The sequence below is a fragment of the Oncorhynchus nerka genome, linkage group LG4, assembly GCF_034236695.1.
Source record: "Oncorhynchus nerka isolate Pitt River linkage group LG4, Oner_Uvic_2.0, whole genome shotgun sequence".
Lineage (NCBI taxonomy): Eukaryota > Metazoa > Chordata > Actinopteri > Salmoniformes > Salmonidae > Oncorhynchus > Oncorhynchus nerka.
Window position 1 is genome coordinate 12,755,082 of NC_088399.1, and position 22,440 is coordinate 12,777,521.

The window sequence follows — 22,440 nt, forward strand, 5'->3', positions numbered from 1 at the left end:
TAACTGCAGTAGTACTGGCCAATGCACGGATTCACATGCAGTCGTGGCTTTACTGCAACAATCACTATGAACTGTGATGTCTTTTATCCAGGCAAAATGTGAAGCAAAGAGAACCACTATAATCTGGAAACATTAAGTGATCAGATCTACTCTGAACCTCTCCTGTTTTTAAAAATGGTCAGGTCTCAAACTTTAAAAGTCAGAACAGGAAATCAGCATTTGATAGTCTTATAATTGGTACAGTTCTCTTCCCACCAGGATCAAACTGTGACAAATTAAGTCTTGCCAGGTACTCTCCATAGAAAGTAGTGTCTGCAGACACACTAATCTGAACCAGGATTAAAATGTCCACATGGATGTAAAAGCCCTGTATTTGCTAATCTCTTAACCTTAAAATGTAATTATTGAAGGTCTGTAAAGGACTTGAATGAATGACAAATACCTTAGCTCAGCAACAAACTGAATGATCTCTGTGAAAAGGTCATTTTACCAATGATACATATGTTAATGAGTTGTATATTTTACAACATACTAATAATTATCTTGTCAACTTGGCACAGTTACATTAGATACTTCTCACTTGCGGGTACTAATTTAACAAGATGCAACTCATTAAGAAATAAGATTACTCCACGACTCAATCATACAACCCAATGATTTCCTCTAAAATACTGTACATTCAAGTTGTATCTTTATTACAAGAGGTTTTACATAATGACATGTTTTACATTAATTAGTCTGCTATGTTACATTGTTAAGTTGGAAATCAACACCTTGTTTGCCATTTTGTAATAAAGAAAATCAGAAATATTTAGTCAGTAAGAATAATTTGTTGGTCACTGGTCATGTTATGAAAAAAGTCCTTTGTTCTTTTTGGTTTTCTTTGTACAGGCCAAAGAACTTGAACCTCTTGGTAGTTCAGCCCAGTCTGGTAGTTTTCTCTTCGCCGGCTGGCTGACATTCTGTGGAGAGATGAACATGTATTGACAACAATGAGTCCACTGAAAACTATCAAAGCTCTACACTGATTGAGTGACCTTTCTATCCCCCGCCCCAGTGTTCCCCCCTCTGGTCGCCCCCCCGCCCCAGTGTTTCCCCACCTCCGGTCCCCCCGCCCCAGTGTTTCCCCACCTCCGGTCGCCCCCAGTGTTTCCCCACCTCCGGTCCCACCCCCCCAGTGTTTCCCCACCTCCGGTCCCACCCCCCCAGTGTTTCCCCACCTCCGGTCACCCCCCAGTGTTTCCCCACCTCCGGTCGCCCCCAGTGTTTCCCCACCTCCGGTCGCCCCCAGTGTTTCCCCACCTCCGGTCGCCCCCAGTGTTTCCCCACCTCCGGTCGCCCCCCCCAGTGTTTCCCCACCTCCGGTCGCCCCCCAGTGTTTCCCCACCTCCGGTCGCCCCCAGTGTTTCCCCACCTCCGGTCGCCCCCAGTGTTTCCCCACCTCCGGTCCCCCCCAGTGTTTCCCCACCTCCGGTCCCCCCCCAGTGTTTCCCGACCTCCGGTCGCCCCCAGTGTTTCCCCACCTCCGGTCGCCCCCAGTGTTTCCCCACCTCCGGTCGCCCCCAGTGTTTCCCCACCTCCGGTCGCCCCCCCAGTGTTTCCCCACCTCCGGCCGCCCCCAGTGATTCCCCACCTCCGGTCCCCCGCCCCAGTGTTTCCCCACCTCCGGTCGCCCCCAGTGTTTCCCCACCTCCGGTCGACCCCCAGTGATTCCCACCTCCGGTCCCCCCCAGTGTTTCCCCACCTCCGGTCCCCCCAGTGTTTCCCCACCTCCGGTCGCCGCCCCCAGTGTTTCCCCACCTCCGGTCGCCCCCCAGTGTTTCCCCACCTCCGGTCGCCCCCAGTGATTCCCCACATCCGGTCGCCCCCCCCAGTGATTCCCCACCTCCGGTCGCCCCCAGTGTTTCCCCACCTCCGGTCGCCCCCAGTGTTTCCCCACCTCCGGTCGCCCCACAGTGATTCCCCACATCCGGTCGCCCCCAGTGTTTCCCCACCTCCGGTCGCCCCCAGTGATTCCCCACCTCCGGTCGCCCCCAGTGATTCCCCACCTCCGGTCGCCCCCCAGTGTTTCCCCACCTCCGGTCGCCCCCAGTGTTTCCCCACCTCCGGCTGCCCCCCAGTGTTTCCCCACCGCCGGTCGCCCCCCAGTGTTTCCCCACCTCCGGTCGCCCCCAGTGTTTCCCCACCTCCGGCCGCCCCCAGTGTTTCCCCACCTCCGGTCGCCCCCCAGTGTTTCCCCACCTCCGGTCGCCCCCCAGTGTTTCCCCACCTCCGCTCGCCCTCCCAGTGTTTCCCCACCTCCGGTCGCCCCCCCAGTGTTTCCCCACCTCCGGTCGCCCCCAGTGTTTCCCCACCTCCGGCCGCCCCCCAGTGATTCCCCATCTCCGTCCCCCCCGCCCCAGTGTTTCCCCACCTCCGGTCGCCCCCAGTGTTTCCCCACCTCCGGTCGGCGCCCCCAGTGTTTCCCCACCTCCGGTCGCCCCCAGTGTTTCCCCACCTCCGGTCCCCACCCCCCCAGTGTTTCCCCACCTCCGGTCGCCCCCCCCAGTGTTTCCCCACCTCCGGTCGCCCCCAGTGTTTCCCCACCTCCGGCCGCCCCCAGTGATTCCCCACCTCCGGTCCCCCCGCCCCCGGTGTTTCCCCACCTCCGGTCGCCCCCAGTGTTTCCCCACCTCCGGTCGACCCCCAGTGATTCCCCACCTCCGGTCCCCCCGCCCCAGTGTTTCCCCACCTCCGGTCGCCCCCCCCAGTGTTTCCCCACCTCCGGTCGCCCCCAGTGTTTCCCCACCTCCGCTCGCCCTCCCAGTGTTTCCCCACCTCGGTCGCCCCCCCCAGTGTTTCCCCACCTCCGGTCGCCCCCAGTGTTTCCCCACCTCCGGCCGCCCCCAATGATTCCCCATCTCCGGTCCCCCCGCCCCAGTGTTTCCCCACCTCCGGTCGCCCCCCAGTGTTTCCCCACCTCCGGTCGCCCCCCCCAGTGTTTCCCCACCTCCGGTCGCCCCCAGTGTTTCCCCACCTCCGGTCGCCCCCAGTGTTTCCCCACCTCCGGTCGCCCCCAGTGTTTCCCCACCTCCGGTCGCCCCCAGTGTTTCCCCACCTCCGGCCGCCCCCAGTGATTCCCCACCTCCGGTCCCCCCGCCCCAGTGTTTCCCCACCTCCGGTCGCCCCCAGTGTTTCCCCACCTCCGGTCGACCCCCAGTGATTCCCCACCTCCGGTCCCCCCCCCCAGTGTTTCCCCACCTCCGGTCGCCCCCAGTGTTTCCCCACCTCCGGTCGCCCCCAGTGTTTCCCCACCTCCGGTCGCCCCCAGTGTTTCCCCACCTCCGGTCGCCCCCAGTGTTTCCCCACCTCCGGCCGCCCCCAGTGTTTCCCCACCTCCGGCCGCCCCCAGTGTTTCCCCACCTCCGGTCGCCCCCAGTGTTTCCCCACCTCCGGCCGCCCCCAGTGATTCCCCACCTCCGGTCGCCCCCAGTGATTCCCCACCTCCGGTCGCCCCCCCAGTGTTTCCCCACCTCCGGTCGCCCTCCCAGTGTTTCCCCACCTCCGGTCGCCCCCCAGTGTTTCCCCACCTCCGGCCGCCCCCAGTGATTCCCCATCTCCGGTCCCCCCGCCCCAGTGTTTCCCCACCTCCGGTCGCCCCCCAGTGTTTCCCCACCTCCGGTCGACCCCCAGTGATTCCCCACCTCCGGTCCCCCGCCCCAGTGTTTCCCCACCTCCGGTCCCCCCCCCCAGTGTTTCCCCACCTCCGGTCCGTGTCGCCCCCCAGTGTTTCCCCCCAGTGTTTCCCCACCTCCGGTCGCCCCCAGTGATTCCCCACCTCCGGTCACCCCCAGTGTTTCCCCACCTCCGGTCGCCCCCAGTGTTTCCCCACCTCCGGCCGCCCCCAGTGATTCCCCATCTCCCGTTCCCCCGCCCCCCAGTGTTTCCCCACCTCCGGTCGCCCCCAGTGTTTCCCCACCTCCGTGTCGACCCCCAGTGTTTCCCCACCTCCGGTCCCCCCGCCCCAGTGTTTCCCCACCTCCGGTCGCCCCCAGTGATTCCCCACCTCCGGTCGCCCCCCAGTGTTTCCCCACCTCCGTTCGCCCCCAGTGTTTCCCCACCTCCGGTCGCCCCCAGTGTTTCCCCACCTCCCCCGGTCCCCCCGCCCCAGTGTTTCCCCACCTCCGGTCGCCCCCTCAGTGTTTCCCCACCTCCGGTCGACCCCAGTGATTCCCCACCTCCGGTCCCCCGCCCCAGTGTTTCCCCACCTCCGGTCGCCCCCAGTGTTTCCCCCAGTGTTTCCCCACCTCCGGTCGCCCCCCAGTGATTCCCCACCTCCGGTCACCCCCAGTGTTTCCCCACCTCCGGTCGCCCCCAGTGTTTCCCCACCTCCGGTCGCCCCCAGTGTTTCCCCACCTCCGGTCGACCCCCAGTGATTCCCCACCTCCATGTCCCCCCCGCCCCAGTGTTTCCCCACCTCCGGTCCCCCCGCCCCAGTGTTTCCCCACCTCCGGTCGCCCCCAGTGTTTCCCCACCTCCGGTCGCCCCCCTCCCAGTGTTTCCCCACCTCCGGTCGCCCCCAGTGTTTCCCCACCTCCGGTCGCCCCCCAGTGTTTCCCCACCTCCGGCCGCCCCCAGTGTTTCCCCCCTCCGGTCCCCCCGCCCCAGTGTTTCCCCAACTCCAGTCGCCCCCCCAGTGTTTCCCCACCTCCGGTCGCCCCCAGTGTTTCCCCACCTCCGGCCGCCCCCCCCCAGTGATTCCCCACCTCCGGTCCCCCGCCCCAGTGTTTCCCCACCTCCGGTCGCCCCCAGTGTTTCCCCGCCTCCGGTCGCCCCCCAGTGTTTCCCCACCTCCGTCGCCCCCGCCCCAGTGTTTCCCCACCTCCGGTCGCCCCCAGTGTTTCCCCAGTGTTTCCCCACCTCCGGTCGACCCCCAGTGATTCCCCACCTCCGGATTCCCCCCCCGCCCCCAGTGTTTCCCCACCTCCGGTCGCCCCCCAGTGTTTCCCCCAGTGTTTCCCCACCTCCGGTCGCCCCCCAGTGATTCCCCACCTCCGGTCCCCCCCCCAGTGTTTCCCCACCTCCGGTCGCCCCCAGTGTTTCCCCACCTCCGGTCGCCCCCCCAGTGTTTCCCCACCTCCGGTCGACCCCCAGTGATTCCCCACCTCATGTCCCCCCGCCCCAGTGTTTCCCCACCTCCGGTCCCCCGCCCCAGTGTTTCCCCACCTCCGGTCGCCCCCAGTGTTTCCCCACCTCCGGTCGCCCCCCTCCCAGTGTTTCCCCACCTCCGGTCGCCCCCAGTGTTTCCCCACCTCCGGTCGCCCCCCAGTGTTTCCCCACCTCCGGCCGCCCCCAGTGTTTCCCACCTCCGGTCCCCCCGCCCCAGTGTTTCCCCAACTCCAGTCGCCCCCCCAGTGTTTCCCCACCTCCGGTCGCCCCCCAGTGTTTCCCCACCTCCGGCCGCCCCCAGTGATTCCCCACCTCCGGTCCCCCCGCCCCAGTGTTTCCCCACCTCCGGTCGCCCCCAGTGTTTCCCGCCTCCGGTCGCCCCCCCAGTGTTTCCCCACCTCCGGTCGCCCCCAGTGTTTCCCCACCTCCGGTCGCCCCCCAGTGATTCCCCACCTCCGGTCGCCCCCAGTGTTTCCCCACCTCCGGTCGCCCCCAGTGTTTCCCCACCTCCGGTCCCCCCGTCCCAGTGTTTCCCCACCTCCGGTCCCCCCCCGCCCCAGTGTTTCCCCACCTCCGGTCGCCCCCAGTGTTTCCCACCTCCGTGTTTCGCCCCCTCCCCAGTGTTTCCCCACCTCCGGTCGCCCCCAGTGATTCCCCACCTCCGGTCCCCCCCCCCAGTGATTCCCCACCTCCGGTCCCCCCCGCAGTGATTCCCCACCTCCGGTCCCCCGCCCCAGTGTTTCCCCACCTCCAGTGTTTCCCCGCCCCCCAGTGTTTCCCCACCTCCGGTCGCCCCCCCCAGTGTTTCCCCACCTCCGGTCGCCCCCCAGTGATTCCCCACCTCCGGTCGCCCCCAGTGTTTCCCCACCTCCGGTCGCCCCCAGTGATTCCCCACCTCCGGTCCCCCCGCCCCAGTGTTTCCCCAACTCCAGTCCCCCCCCCCAGTGTTTCCCCACCTCCGGTCGCCCCCAGTGTTTCCCCACCTCCGCCCCCCCAGTGATTCCCCACCTCCGGTCCCCCCCCCACCTCCGGTCCCCCCCAGTGTTTCCCCACCTCCGGTCGCCCCCAGTGTTTCCCCACCTCCGCCGCCCCCTCAGTGTTTCCCCGCCTCCGGTCGCCCCCCCAGTGTTTCCCCACCTCCGGTCGCCCCCAGTGTTTCCCCACCTCCGGTCGCCACCCCAGTGATTCCCCACCTCCGGTCCCCCCAGTGTTTCCCCACCTCCGGTCGCCCCCCCAGTGTTTCCCCACCTCCGGCCGCCCCCAGTGTTTCCCCACCTCCGGTCCCCCCGTCCCAGTGTTTCCCCACCTCCGGTCCCCCCCCGCCCCAGTGTTTCCCCACCTCCGGTCGCCCCCCCCTCCCCAGTGTTTCCCCACCTCCGGTCCCCCCAGTGTTTCCCCACCTCCGGTCGCCCCCAGTGTTTCCCCACCTCCGGTCGCCCCCCCCAGTGTTTCCCCAGAATAGGGAAACCGTGGTCTACCAGGTGGGCACACGACATCTTAATTACATAATCCTCTGGTGGTAAACTGGTTCTGGTTGAGACGTCATATAACCAGTTTACAACCAACTGGTCTCTATTACAACCAGGTAAAGTCTTTCATGACTCCGTGGAAAACACGTAAAATCGTCATTATTGTAAAGACTCCTTTTTCATAAAAAAGACGTGAACCAAACATCCCTATCAAACCAATATACAACCTGACGCCATTGCAACCAGTTTTGCCTGCTGGGTACTCCCTTTCAAGTTCTTATCATCAACCAACTAAATGTGAACTTCACACTTGTTCTGGCAATGTTCTGGTACTGAGAGCTTCACCAGCTGTCATGTAAAATATGGAAAGGTACTTCAGGGAGAAGCCTGCTCCAAAGTTATTACGGAGATCATGTAGGAGAAAGCTCTGGTGGGTCTTTGTTAAATTGAGTGTTTGTCTGCAGAATTGGTCCCAGTTGTTGCATCAAATTCACAGTTCTTTAGTCAAATAAAATCACATTCCATCTTTCACTCCGGTTCTTTCCACCTGAATTGAGTTGTATTGGTGCTAAATGGATGGATGATGGATGAATGCAATTAACCCCCCCCCGATTTTATTTTTCCATAGAACCGTTGTGTTTCACATTTCCCAGCTTTTATTATTTGTTGTAAGAAATGTCTTCTATAAATCAAATTAGATTTGAAGTAACTTCTAATATGCGTATTTAACACCCATTAAAAGGTATGTGCTGTTAACATAATTAACAAAAACAGCAATTTTTTTATTTATATTTACCTTTATAAGAACAAGTTATTTTATGGTGAGGTTTGTGGTGTCTCCTGAAGCTAGACAGAGATTAGAAGAAGGAGCTCTGGTGAATAAACCACACTGGATTAGGAGTCCGACCTACAGTACGTGACCTATTGGTTGGGTAAATAGAGACGCCATGCAGCCGATAACACTGCTCTTACTGAAAAGCTCAGGGGTCCTCAGTGACTCTCTGTGTCTCCTCAAGTCAGAGATAAAAAAATGCTTCAAAGGCCAGAATGACTTAAGCTACAAAATAAATAGAGGTTGAGGAATGCACACAAACCTCAGACAATAAATCCCCCATCTGTGGCATCTTTGATATATACTATGAAGAGTTCTAAAAACAAAGCTGGCATATTAGTGTCCTGGTCCTGTGATTGAAAACCAACCACAATAAAATAAACAAGCTGGTGTCAAAACAACTGTATAAAGTCTATATGAGAAATAGATCTCTTGGCCACACAGCATGATAAAAACAGGATCTGGACTTCAATCTATTTGATGGGCATGTCATAATAAAGTATAGGAAATATGTACCAGCACAAATTTGTAACGTCCAAATGTGCCGAGACAATAATGCATTGCTAGACTGCTACAATTGGTTGGACCTGGAGACTAAACTGGACTTCCAGGATCCTCCTTTGGTCTAGTGTCCGCAGTCCATTGTAGGTCTATGTGAGTCTCATGCACGCAGCTGCATCAATACAAGACACACAAGCGTGCTGTGCTATCCAACATCGGATTACCATCCATCACAATTCCTCCTAAGCCGTTTATCTGACCCCTCTAAATGTAATTTCCTTGAGGAGAGCATTTTTTTTTTGTTAGTCTCCCTCAATCTCATTGGTGCTAAATCTTTAGTGACCTCACCGCCACCGCTCGGTGAAGGGGAGAACGGATCCGGTTGTTGATCTATTTAGAGGGAGCTCTAATGCACATATTGATCTACAGGTTACCATGAATAGGAGGCATGCACAGTGAAGCGTGCGGAGAAGGTGGAAAAAAATAAAGCTTTCAAGTACACATTCACATCAACAGTGAATGATTGAGGGTTTTTCTTTGATGAGAAACACTGATAAAAAAATGTAAAAAACTCAAATTGATCATGGTGAAGAAATGCAGTCAGTTGTGGAGAGACAGACATAACTCAACAGTCTGCTGACCACTGCAGCCCAGTCCCAGCTCTTGACCACTGCAGACTGTTCTGTCCACACCTGGTCCCAGCTCTTGACCACTGCAGACTGTTCTGTCCACACCTGGTCCCAGCTCTTGACCACTGCAGACTGTTCTGTCCACACCTGGTCCCAGCTCTTGACCACTGCAGACTGTTCTGTCCACACCTGGTCCCAGCTCTTGACCACTGCAGACTGTTCTGTCCACACCTGGTCCCAGCTCTTGACCACTGCAGACCCTCGCCACAGCAGGGGTGTCCAGTGGCCTTTAACCCACTAGTCCCACCACGACGCCGGCGCCATTTGGACTTCTAACCCCTTTTAAACATGGTGTGTTTGAGCTAAAGAGGGCTGAGCCAGAGCGGTGTTTATGAGACAAGGGCGGTTCCCGAAGGGGGCCGGGTCTTTTGACAAAAACGTCTGTAAAATCCGATTGGTTTGAGCAACAATCTATTAAAAAGCTATGAAAAGCTGAGACTCACAAACACACATTTTGTTATATAAGAGTCATTATGGTAAGGGGTTCAAAAAAGGGAAATCATATACTGTAATAAGTTGCTGTCAAACTCAACACAGTAGTCACTGACTAGTTGGATATTCATTTCCCATAGAGAAAACCATTTCTGTACTTACATCCTTCTAGAAATTCATTTATCAGGGTTTTGCTTTGGTGGACTTTATATATATATTTTTATTGATATTTGTCCATAAAACTCATGAATGCAACAGTTTATATCAAATAGTGTTGTGTTCTACTTGTAGCCCTGGTTGTCCTGAACAGGACATGGTACAACAATTCATTGTGAGGCTAAATATAAGGACTGGACATGCAGATACATGAAAGTCAGATAAATGAAAAGCCGATTTTTGCAGGGGTCTCGGGACTGATGGGGTTAAAGGAGATCAAAGGGCGCTCAAGATGCTCCCGCTGAGCGCTGACCCCAGGTCAGAGGTTAAACGTAAACCAGCTCCAGGCAAAGCCAGGGCACACTCATCTCGTTAGACGGGGGACACCGCGTTTCCATCGATCCTCCCGTGTGGGATTAGCGAGATCCAAGGGTCACGACCCTCTGGAGAACGTCACAAATAAACAAAGCCCTTTGTGGCGAATAACAATTAACTCTGCATTAACCAGAGGGTCTGTGTGTTCGCCTGACTGGGGCGGGTGGACATCCTGCTGTGGGCTCATCTGGCGCAGATCTGTTAATGTTTTGGATTTATGGTGAATTCCTGCATGTCAGAGCACAAGATCACCACCCGTGTCATCAGGGAGATCTCTTAAGTTGCATGCAATAGTCGGTATTAAACAGCTCTCAAACAATCTGCTCTGTTGCGCTGTGAAAACCACAACTGGCAGGGGTCTAAATAAGATGAACCAGTGGCAACCATCTTATCACCACAACTGGCAGGGGTCTAAATAAGATGAACCAGTGGCGACCATCTTATCACCACAACTGGCAGGGGTCTAAATAAGATGAACCAGTGGCGACCATCTTATCACCACAACTGGCAGTGGTCTAAATAAGATGAACCAGTGGCGACCATCTTATCACCACAACTGTGTGACGGTATTTCTAGTCACACTGCCAGACGGACACCAGAATGACCAGTTAGTGGATGCATAACGCATCCTTTCAGTGGGCCAATGACACTACTTCACTTTCTATTGAGGACCTTTAGCTACAGGAGTGGGTGAGATAGAATTGGGCTTGATGGACGGTATTACCAACGGGATTTATGCTAATGAGTTCAGCTCCATCCAATTATACGTGGAAATGAGGACCTTAGCGTGGACACCCTGGGAAGAGAGATCAACAGTTGAACAAGAGCACTGACGTTGACCTAGAGAGCGCCACACACTGGAAGTACAGACTGGAGTTTTCCCAGGGTTTTGAAAAGGCTTACTGAGTCGTTTCTTTAATGCAGGGAAAGGGATTTTTGGGAGCCAATTATTAAGTTGATGGAAGCCGGATGCTGATGAGAGCAGATATTTAACCTCCTCTGCCTTATTGATGATTAAATCCACAGTTAATGTCTTAAAAAGTGATCCATTGAAAAGAATAGGTATTCATCGCCTTTGTTGAAATGTAAGAAATATTTTTTGTATCATCACGTACCCGACACATTGACACTTGTTATGTTTGTGAATCAAACGTGTCTATCTTGCTGAAATAATAGGTCTGGTACATCGTTTCATATCGTGAGTAAAATCCACTTTTTCTAGGCTGAAAGTCAATACATTCTACCTGAGGGGAGTCACTGAAGAGTTCATGTGTGTCCTCATCCAGTGGCTCCTGGTTCCAGGATGTCAGCTTCACTGCACTGGTCTGGGGGACAGCCTTGGCGGCTGCAGTAAGAGCCTTAGGTGCAAGGACATACTCTGAGACGGGACCCACTTCCTACCAGGGAGAGAAAAGACATCATCTTTAGTAGGAGACACATTGACTGAGACATACTGCAAATCATGTTAGTCCACAAATGAAGATAGGTTTCCGCAGAGGTGTATTGGTGTAAAAAGTACAGGCTAGTTTTAAATCAGTTTGTCTTTGTTAGCTGAACATTACCTCAGGCATTGGAAGATCCCTGAACAGGTCATCCTCTTCCATACTCATCTCCATCTCATCTGGGAGTCCGACTGCTAACCAACCAACCGGTTGGGGTGGGGATAGCTTGATGGGGGCTGGCTGGGCTGGGGATAGCTTGATGGGGGCTGGCTGGGCTGGGGTTGGCTCCACTGGGGCTGGCTGGGCTGGGTCTTTTTCTATCCTCACTGGCTTGTGGACGGAAGGTTCTCTCACCGGTTTGTCCTGGAAGAAACACACAAATGAAGTGCCTACTTAGTGCTAGTGAATGATGTCACATGACTTGAGAGCTGGATTCCATTAGGAGCTAGTATTAACTGCAACGAAATCCTACCCAAACTGACAGTGTCAAATATCACTATGAGCCACTAACATGGACTCAACAGCAACGAGGGAGATGACTCCCATGTAGAAGTGGGCCAGTGGTGTGAAAAACCTCCCAAGCTGCTTTCCCATCTGGAGAGGGGAGTGGGGCTGGGCAGTGGGGCTGAGGACAGGGGCCAGGCTGGGGCATGGGGCCGGGCTTGTCGTGCTGCGTCAGCCTTTAAGGAAATAGGTCCCCTGTAGTAATCAGTCTGAGAGGAAGGCACCAGATGTCAGCCTTTAAAGCCTGTCCCCTTAATGGGGACTAGAGCAGCCCGAGAGATTGTGCTCTGCACTGACAAGAGTGGCCATAGAGGGAGAGGAGGAGAGAGGGAAAGGAGAAGAGAGTGGGGAAAGAGAGAAAGAGGGATAAAGAGAGCGTGTACAGAAAGAGAGAGAGATAGACTATAGTGCACAACTTTAGGGCTGGAGATGTCATTATACCTTCACCTTGAGGGAGTTGTTATCAACCACACTGAGAAATTAACTGTCACACAGGTGTATTTGAAAGGCATACATTAGCTGAGAAGGCTTTGTCACGGGCACAATGTGAATATAAAATGAAATATATCCATGGTGAATTATGTAGTAACACAATGCACACAACGTGAGACCATGCAACTTGTGACGCACATTTGTTTAACCTGAACTTACTTAGGCTTGTCGTAACAAAGGGGTTGAATACTTATTGACACAAGACATTTCAGCTTTCAATTTATTTGTAAACATTTCTCCAAACATAATTCCACTTTGACATTATGGGGTATTGTGTGTAGACCACTGGCACAAAATATCAATTTAATTAATTTTCAATTCAGGCTGTAACACAACAAAATGTGGAAAAAGTCAGGGGGTGTGAATACTTTAAGGCACGGTAGATAGATAGTAGCGTCGTTCATCAGGAGCAGTGATATGTACATCAAATGATGGCTCCATTCTGGGCTTGATAAGGATGAATAAACTACCTGACATCAGTGCATTTCTAATGATAAATTAGGATCCGTGCTGACTACAGGGGAGCGAGACCCTCATGAGACACTTACACCAGTTGTACCACAATGAAGGAGAAATAAACCAAGGGAATACAGTGGTGTAACGCTTCGATCACGACAGAGGCATTGGTCATGGTCTGGGGTGGTGTGTCACAGCGTCATTGGTCATGGTCTGGGGCGGTGTGTCACAGCGTCATTGGTCATGGTCTGGGGTGGTGTGTCACAGCGTCATTGGTCATGGTCTGGGGTGGTGTGTCACAGCGTCATTGGTAATGTTCTGGGGCGGTGTGTCACAGCGTCATTGGTCATGGTCTGGGGCGGTGTGTCACAGCGTCATTGGTCATGGTCTGGGGCGGTGTGTCACAGCGTCATTGGTCATGGTCTGGGGCGGTGTGTCACAGCGTCATTGGTCATGGTCTGGGGCGGTGTGTCACAGCGTCATTGGTCATGGTCTGGGGTGGTGTGTCACAGCGTCATTGGTCATGGTCTGGGGCGGTGTGTCACAGCGTCATTGGTCATGGTCTGGGGCGGTGTGTCACAGCGTCATTGGTCATGGTCTGGGGTGGTGTGTCACAGCGTCATTGGTCATGGTCTGGGGCGGTGTGTCACAGCATCATTGCATTTTGACATGGTCTGGGGCGGTGTGTCACAGAGTCATTGGTCATGGTCTGGGGCGGTGTGTCACAGCGTCATTGGTCATGGTCTGGGGCGGTGTGTCACAGCGTCATTGGTCATGGTCTGGGGCGGTGTGTCACAGCGTCATTGGTCATGGTCTGGGGCGGTGTGTCACAGCGTCATTGGTCATGGTCTGGGGCGGTGTGTCACAGCGTCATTGGTCATGGTCTGGGGCGGTGTGTCACAGCGTCATTGCATGTTGATACACCACATGGTCTGGGGCGGTGTGTCACAGCGTCATTGCATTTTGATACACCACATGGTCTGGGGCGGTGTGTCACAGCGTCATTGGACTGCGCTTGTTGTCATTGCAGGCAATCTCAACGCTGTGCGTTACAGGGAAGACATCCTCTTCCCTTATGTGGTACCCTTCCTGCAGGCTCATCCTGACATGACCCTCCAGCATGACAATGCCACCAGCCTTACTGCTTGTTCTGTGTGTGATTTCCTGCAAGACAGGAATGTCAGTGTTCTGCCATGGCCAACGAAGAGCCCGGATCTCAATCCTAGTGCCATTCCCCCCCAGAAATGTCCGGGAACTTGCAGGTGCCTTGGTGGAAGAGTGGGTTAACATCTCACAGCAAGAACTGGCAAATCTGGATGCAGTCCATGATGAGGAGATGCAATGCAGTAATTAATGCAGCTGGTGACCACACCAGATACCGACTGTTACTTTTGATTTGGACTTTTGTTCAGGGACACATTATTATATTATATTTCTGTTAGTCACATGTATGTGGAACTTGTTCAGTTTATGTCTCAGTTATTGAATCTTGTAAACAAATATTTACACATGTTAAGTTTGCTGAAAATTAACACAGCTGACCTTTTTTTTTTTTTTTTTTTTTACAGTTGATTTTTTTGCTGAGTTTATCACAATTTCCTCCCCCCATCTCAAAATGGATTGGTTTTGACCGTTTGGAAGTAACATTATTTCTTTCCTCCCACATCAGCGATGCAGCGCACCTCGTAAAACGTGATTGCTGTCCTTGTAATGAAATCATCAACTTTACCCTGTATATCTAAAAATGACCATAAAACACTGATTGTTAACTAAAACTATTTCGGATGGTGAACCTGAAAAATCTAAATCAAATCTATTGTAATCCCCGTTCAGCAGGTATAGCCAGATGAGATCTCTTTTTTATTCTGGTAAAAACACAATTTCCAACAACGCCTATGTCATGTGATAGTTTTGTTGTCACAACTAATAAAGCTGTATATCGTACAAGCCATTTTAGCATTTGAATGCTGAAGGCAAAGAGCAGATGTGCAAGATCAGGTCACATGTCACATAAGATGTTTTCGGAAAGCAGACCGTAATATGAGCAACGACTGTTAGTGAACCGGCGATTCGTAACGTTTGAATTGCTTTCCTGACCGATGCATCCTACATTTGGATCAGTTTGGGGTCCGTGGACCGATGCACTAGTATCTTAAACACTTGAATCTGGGACCGATGCGTATTTGTGAATCCCTAGAAAAAAGTGTCTGCTAATTGACAGATATTATATAACAAAATCTTATATTGACCTCGGGTTCTATCCAGGTGAGCTCAGGCTGCTGTCGGCTGGTGGAAACAGCAGGTGGGGCCGTGTGCATCCCCTGTCTCTGCAGCAGCTCCACAGTCAACTGGATGAGGAAGGTGCTAATGTCGTCGGGGACTCTGGCTCGAATGGCCTTGATGTCACTGAGGTCTGGGGAAAGAGGATACGTTAGTCGAGAGCGACACGGTTTGTCAGTGTGGAGAGAGAGGGGGGGGGGGTTCTCAAGTAGATTTTTTTTAAATATCAGAATTAGGCTGCCTGTATTAATGTAGCCGAAGCGTCTCAGAGTAAAAGTACAGATCTTGGATCGGTTTTGCCTTTTACATCATATTGAAAAAGAGGGGGAACCTGATCCAAAAAAAGCACTCCTTCTCAGGAGTTTTTTCTGATCTGGGAAAAATCTGCTGGCCCTAAACCATGTCAGGACGTGATAAACAATCTTATCTTGGTAAATAAAGTTGAATGTAGCCTGGGTCAGTCTGTTTCTGCCCCTTCACAATTACAACAATGGAGTTGGCAAGAGCACCCCCCTATCCACATCGACGGGACAGTAGTGGAGAGGGTAGTAAGTTTTAAGTTCTTCGGCGTACACATCACGGACAAACTGAATTGGTCCACTCACACAGACAGCGTTGTGAAGAAGGCGCAGCAGCGCCTCTTCAACCTCAGGAGGCTGAAGAAATTTGGCTTGTCACCAAAAACACTCACAAACTTTTACAGATGCACAATCGAGAGCATCCTGTCGGGCTGTATCACCGCCTGGTACTGAAACTGCTCCGCCCACAACTGTAAGGCTCTCCAGAGGGTAGTGAGGTCTGCACAACGCATCACCGGGGGCAAACTACCTGCCCTCCAGGACACCTACACCACCCGATGTCACAGGAAGGCCATAAAGATCAACAAGGACAACAACCACCCGAGCCACTGCCTGTTCACCCCACTATCATCCAGAAGGCGAGGTCAGTACAGGTGCATCAAAGCAGGGACCGACAGACTGAAAAACAGCTTCTATCTCAAGGCCATCCGACTGTTAGACAGCCATCACTAACATTGAGTGGCTGCTGCCAACATACTGACTCAACTCCAGCCACTTTAATAATGGAAATTGATGTAATAAATGTATCACTAGACACTTTAAACAATACTACTTAATATAATGTTTACATACCCTACATTACTCATCTCATATGTATATGTATATACTGTACTCTATATCATCTACTGCATCTTGCCATCTTTATGTAATACATGTATCACTAGCCACTTTAAACTATGCCACTTTGTTTATATACCCTACATTACTCATCGCATATGTATATACTGTACTCGATACCATCTACTGCATCTTGCCTATGCCGTTCTGTACCATCACTCATTCATATCTTTATGTACATATTCTTTATCCTTTTACACTTGGTTATTACTGCATTGTCGGAACTAGAAGCACAAGCATTTCGCTACACTCACAAGCATTAACATCTGCTAACCGTGTGTATGTGACAAATAAAATTTGATTTGAGCATAAACAGATCTGGGACCAGGCTACAGAAGGAGACAACAGATCTGGGACCAGGCTACAGAAGGAGACAACATATCTGGGACCAGGCTAGTGTTTAATGTAGAGTTTTTCTCAACCTAGATGAGACTTTGAGATCTAATCTAATTTTGAGCGATACAGGAAGTGACATGTACCAGAGTTGACAGGGTGTGACTGGATGATGCGGATGACGGTAGTTCGTATGGCGGTTGTTAGACCAGCTCTCTCTGTGTCCAGTGGGTGGTTTGCCCTGAAAGCCTGGATCAGCTGAGTTTCTAGCACAGCAACGGGTAAACTGCGCACATCAGACACCTGCCTCTGAACACAACACACACATATCTTTAAGAACAACACTTTACATGCCTATAGTGCTCATAATGGACGGTGTCAGTTGAGGAGCACATTAGGTGGAAATTGAATTCAGGTCTGTGCACCTAAATGGTCCATCGTCCTCAATGTCCAGATATATGCATGTTAGTGGTGGTATGTATATCAAATTTGAATACAGCCCTATATTGAAAATATATATATTTTTTATTATTCCAAACTAAGTAGAGCCGTACTGGCCTGGTTTGACTTCCACCATAGTTGCAGAAACTGTAGGAGAAAGGCTCATGTAGAAAGATTCTCCCAGCAAGCATAGCATGCTTCTTAATGGTATGACATTGTGAAAAGGATACGATCTCCAATTGAAATAAATAAAACCAGATGGCCATTTCATGTAGCCAGGACTAAACAGGGTTCTCTAACCATGCTCTTGCCCTCCTCCTGGAACAGTCTGTAGGTGATGGCAATACTGTTAGGTAGAGAGGAGGACCTCCCAGTCACCGCCCCTCTAACGCTCTCTGGACCTGGGGCTGAAGCCAGAGTCGAGGAGTCCACCTGGACAACAGACAAGAGTTTAAGACATTGTTGAATGTACAACAACAACAATACTCTGCACAAATACCAGCCAATGTGTTGTTTGCCATGTTGTTGGTAGTAGAATCTGGGAAAACACATTTAGGAACACGTAATGAGGCCAATAGTTATGATCATGTAGGATTAACTTATGGTTTATGATAGTCGAATCATAGCCTATGATCATGTAGGATTAACTTATGGTTTATGATAGTCGAATCATAGCCTATGATCATGTAGGATTAACTTATGGTTTATGATAGTCGAATCATAGCCTATGATCATGGACATGACTTACCTTCAAGTTGTGAAGCTCACAGAAACGTGCTATGGTTTTGAGGAGGGGTATAAGCATGCTGGACTTTGCCTCAGAAACACCATCCACCTGTTTCAGACTGGACACAGTGCACGGCCTGCAAAACACCAACACCATCATCAACTAGCAAAGAGTACACTGATTTTTTAAAACTATTTTCCATGTTAACATTTAAGGATTATTACATTCTTAAAAAGAGATTATTACTCACTAGTAGTTATTGTAATACAGCAGAATGTGAAATGGTAATTACATTTATGAATGAATGAACACAAATCTGGCCAAAGAACCAGGGAGGTCTGTGGCTATGACCCGTTTTGACCACCAGCGTTGTTAACCAGTCAAACGTTTGGACACACCTACTCATTCAAGGGTTTTTCTTTTTACACATTGTAAAATAATAGTGAAGACATCAGAACTATGAAATAACACATATGGAATCATGTAGTGTTAAATCAAAATATTCATGAGGTCATCTGGAATGCATTTCAATTAACAGGTGTGCCTCGTTAAAAGTTAATTTGTGGAATTTCTTTCCTTCTTAATGCGTTTTAGCCAATCAGTTGTGTTGTGACACGGTAGGGGTGGTATACAGAAGATAGCCCTATTTGGTAAAAGACCAAGTCCATATTGTGTCAAGAACAGCTCAAAAAAGCAAAGAGAAACGACAGTTCACATGAAGGCAAAGTGTGGCTACTTTCAAGAATCTAAAATACATTTTGATTTGTTTAACACTTTTTTGGTGACTACATGATTCCATGTGTCATTTCATAGTCTTCATGTCACTACTTTTCTACAATGTAGAAAAAAACCTTGAACGAGTAGGTGTCCAAACTTTTGACTGGTACTGTACATGTCCCACTAAATTCAAAACGAATTATGACTACCGACTCCTGAACAGTGAACAAGAGGAAGTGAGTCACCATACATGAAGGCAGACCCCCATCAACACACTGTACCTCATCTTGGCCATTTCCAGGAGGATTTTGTTGGTGGCCAGTATGGCCGGTGGGATGTCCTTCTCACTGGCCAGTTTCTGTCGTTCAGCAACCAGCTTGGCGTACAACGCCGTCTATGGAACAACAAATTACAGAGATATTTACAAGAGAGGAACATCAGCAAGAATCAACAAATTATGACATGTAATACAATGAGCTACTGACTATGAAACCAGAGGCTCTGCAAGATCACATTTCACAGCATATATTTCTATGGGAGGCAGCACATTGATGGGGACTTACATACTTATTATGGACAATGATCTGTGTTCTACATATGATTTATTTTGTATTCTTTTCTTATGTCTGCCAGTCTTTGTGCAAATGTGATGTGTGTCACTGTACTTTGTCTTGTAATTGATGCAATCGGATTACCTTTTGGGGACAATAATGATTTATTGAATTGACTGGTTTCATCAAATAGAGTGCACCTTAAGAGACTATGGATTATTGTTCTGTTGACTCTACCTGCAGTTCAAGCTCTCTGGCGGAGATGGGGGCTGGCTGTGGTTTGGACACCGCTACCTGGGTCAACAACTTGGATGGCGTCCTGTCACTAAAAATATGTGACGAAAAGCCATCAAACCCGAGAATTCACATCTTTCTATAACTGGTTTCCAGAACACAGATCAAGCCTAGTCTTGGAATAAAAAGCATTAATCAATGGAAAAGTTCCATTGAAATGGCTTTTTCGTCCAAGACTTAACTTGGTATGTGGGAAACCATACACTTTTATTAAAATATTCACCTATTGTGTTAGAGGTTTCTCACTACAAAATTGGATCCGAACAAACTAAGTACACATAAACACGCAAATATCATGTCCTCTATTCTCGACATCAACCTCTTCATACCTGCTAGATGACATGTCCAACTTGGGGATAGATTTGCTGTTGACTGGCCTACAACAGACATTTAACCCACTGTTCTGTGGAGAGACAGGAAAAATCACAGTTGACATATTCAACACTTATTGACCGTCAAACATTTCCCATCAATAACATGCACTTCAATAGTGTTGTTGCATGAAAAAGTATTTCAGTTGGCACTTAAGTGTTACAAAAAATTAAAATAGGCCCACTATAAACTAAGTACAACTTATAAAGGCATAAATAAAGCATACATAAAGGCTACATAAGCACCACATAAATGCTTCACAAATCTATAAGCGCATTTATCAACTGTGTATAAACATAAGTGTGTTATGACATTTGGCAGCTCACCCTACAGTGGGAAGGACCTGTCACCTTTTATACAGCATTTATAGAGTATGACATACGCTTATAGATTTGCGAAGCATTTATGTAGTGCCTATGTAGCCTTTATAAGTTGTACTTTGTTTAAAGTGGGAACAAATGATCAGATCTGTAAAAACATTAGCGATGGTGGCTAGTCATTCTTTCTGTACCAATCCTCCAGAACACACTCACCTGAGAGGTGGTACTGTCTGTCAGGGGCATTAGTGGTGGTGGCTAGTCATTCTCTCTGTACCAATCCTCCAGAACACACTCACCTGAGAGGTGGTACTGTCTGTCAGGGGCACTAGTGGTGGTGGCTAGTCATTCTCTCTGTACCAATCCTCCAGAACACACTCACCTGAGAGGTGGTACTGTCTGTCAGGGGCATTAGCGATGGAGGCTAGTCATTCTTTCTGTACCAATCCTCCAGAACACACTCACCTGAGAGGTGGTACTGTCTGTCAGGGGCATTAGTGGTGGTGGCTAGTCATTCTTTCTGTACCAATCCTCCAGAACACACTCACCTGAGAGGTGGAATACTGTCTGTCAGGGGCATTAGTGGTGGTGGCTAGTCATTCTCTTTGTACCAATCCTCCAGAACACACTCACCTGAGAGGTGGAATACTGTCTGTCAGGGGCATTAGTGGTGGTGGCTAGTCATTCTCTCTGTACCAATCCTCCAGAACACACTCACCTGAGAGGTGGAATACTGTCTGTCAGGGGCACTAGTGGTGGTGGCTAGTCATTCTCTCTGTACCAATCCTCCAGAACACACTCACCTGAGAGGTGGTAATGTCTGTCAGGGGCATTAGCAATGGAGGCTAGTCATTCTTTCTGTACCAATCCTCCAGAACACACTCACCTGAGAGGTGGTACTGTCTGTCAGGGGCATTAGTGGTGGTGGCTAGTCATTCTCTCTGTACCAATCCTCCAGAACACACTCACCTGAGAGGTGGAATACTGTCTGTCAGGGGCATTAGTGGTGGTGGCTAGTCATTCTTTCTGTACCAATCCTCCAGAGCACACTCACCTGAGAGGTGGAATACTGTCTGTCAGGGGCATTAGTGGTGGTGGCTAGTCATTCTCTCTGTACCAATCCTCCAGAACACACTCACCTGAGAGGTGGAATACTGTCTGTCAGGGGCACTAGTGGTGGTGGCTAGTCATTCTCTCTGTACCAATCCTCCAGAACACACTCACCTGAGAGGTGGAATACTGTCTGTCAGGGGCACCTAGTGGTGGTGGCTAGTCATTCTCTCTGTACCAATCCTCCAGAACACATTCACCTGAGAGGTGGAATACTGTCTGTCAGGGGCACTAGTGGTGGTGGCTAGTCATTCTCTCTGTACCAATCCTCCAGAACACACTCACCTGAGAGGTTGAATACTGTCTGTCAGGGGCACCTAGTGGTGGTGGCTAGTCATTCTCTCTGTACCAATCCTCCAGAACACACTCACCTGAGAGGTTGAATACTGTCTGTCAGGGGCACTAGTGGTGGCTGCAGGGTTCTGCTTTCGTCTGAAATCAGAGGCACACAGCTTTTTGTACTGGGTTGACAAAATTCCCTGTGACTACTCACCAATGATTGAATAGCTATTTGTAACATGAAGACACCGAACTATTGGTGAGTGTTCACCAAACAGCCTACACAGTACCAGATGACCAGACGACAGACAAAGGTGACATTTCAATCAAATTAAAACATGTTTAGTGAGCTTTGCATTTTTTGAGGCATTTGATAATTGATCACTCTTCTGTTAGGAGGAAGCAGAACACGGCTCCACAAAATAACACAGCCAATGTGACTTGCTCTAAGAGTAAGCATTTACTAAATGACTGAACTGTAAAAATGTAAAAGAAAGTCAAGGGCAGAACTTGACTGGAAGCCAAAGAAAACACGTGTGTGTGTGTGTGTGTGTGTGTGTGTGAGAGCCAGAAAGGCGCACTATGAAACAGAGAGGAAAAAGATATGAAAGCCAACACATTGATACATCCAGGAGCCATATCATGGTGGTGATTTGCACCATTTCACACTCATTTAAAAGGACAGCTGCAGGATGGTGGAGCCAGGGAAGAATATGGAGGCCTTGTCAAGAACAAGGGAGTTTTAAAATAATGCTTTGGCTACACTAACCTCCACTACACAGCTCTCAGTGATGCTGACAAGCTGATGACATTCCAGAGGCATCGCGTCTGCGCCACACACACACACACACACACTAATAATCCCAAATAACTTCCCTTTCCCAAAGCCTGTAAAATCTGGAATTACACTAAATATTATGAACATGTCATTATGCAACAGAATATACAAAAGTCGTCTAGAATTACAGCTTTTTCTCAAATCTAACAAAAATGTATTTGTCACATGCAACGGGTGTAGACTTAACCGTGAAAATAGTAACAAGAGGAATAAAATACACAAGAAAGGAGCTATATTTTTTATTGAACCTTTATTTAACTAGGCAAGTCAGTTAAGAACAAATTCTTATTTTCAATGACTCCCAATCCCGGCCGGATGTGATACAGCCTGGATTCGAACCAGGGACTGTAGTGACGCCTCTTGCACTGAGATGCAGTGTCTTAGACCGCTGCCCCACTCGGGAGACAAGTACGAGTACCAGATCAATGTGGAGATATATACAGGGAGTACCAGATCAATGTGGAGATATATACAGGGAGTACTAGATCA

At 50.4% G+C, this 22,440-nt stretch overlaps 1 protein-coding gene across 4 annotated transcripts in view; it reads right to left on the bottom strand.

The window, feature by feature from the left end:
- Positions 1-674: 674 nt before the first annotated feature.
- Positions 675-22,440, bottom strand: part of wrn (WRN RecQ like helicase) — a 44,717-nt gene continuing 22,951 nt past the window's right edge. For 3 of the 4 annotated variants that reach the window (XM_065017235.1, XM_065017234.1, XM_029646951.2), the window contains exons 26-36: positions 21,206-21,266; positions 19,365-19,438; positions 18,979-19,066; positions 18,472-18,584; positions 17,495-17,609; positions 17,047-17,178; positions 16,452-16,614; positions 14,746-14,909; positions 11,165-11,407; positions 10,847-10,999; positions 675-962 (exon numbers count right to left, since the gene is read on the bottom strand). In XM_065017235.1, coding sequence (XP_064873307.1) covers positions 849-962; positions 10,847-10,999; positions 11,165-11,407; positions 14,746-14,909; positions 16,452-16,614; positions 17,047-17,178; positions 17,495-17,609; positions 18,472-18,584; positions 18,979-19,066; positions 19,365-19,438; positions 21,206-21,266 — 1,420 coding nt within the window. In that variant the 3' untranslated portion in view covers positions 675-848. The remainder of the gene's footprint in view (positions 963-10,846; positions 11,000-11,164; positions 11,408-14,745; positions 14,910-16,451; positions 16,615-17,046; positions 17,179-17,494; positions 17,610-18,471; positions 18,585-18,978; positions 19,067-19,364; positions 19,439-21,205; positions 21,267-22,440) is intronic. The other variant, XM_065017236.1, reaches the window with a different exon arrangement.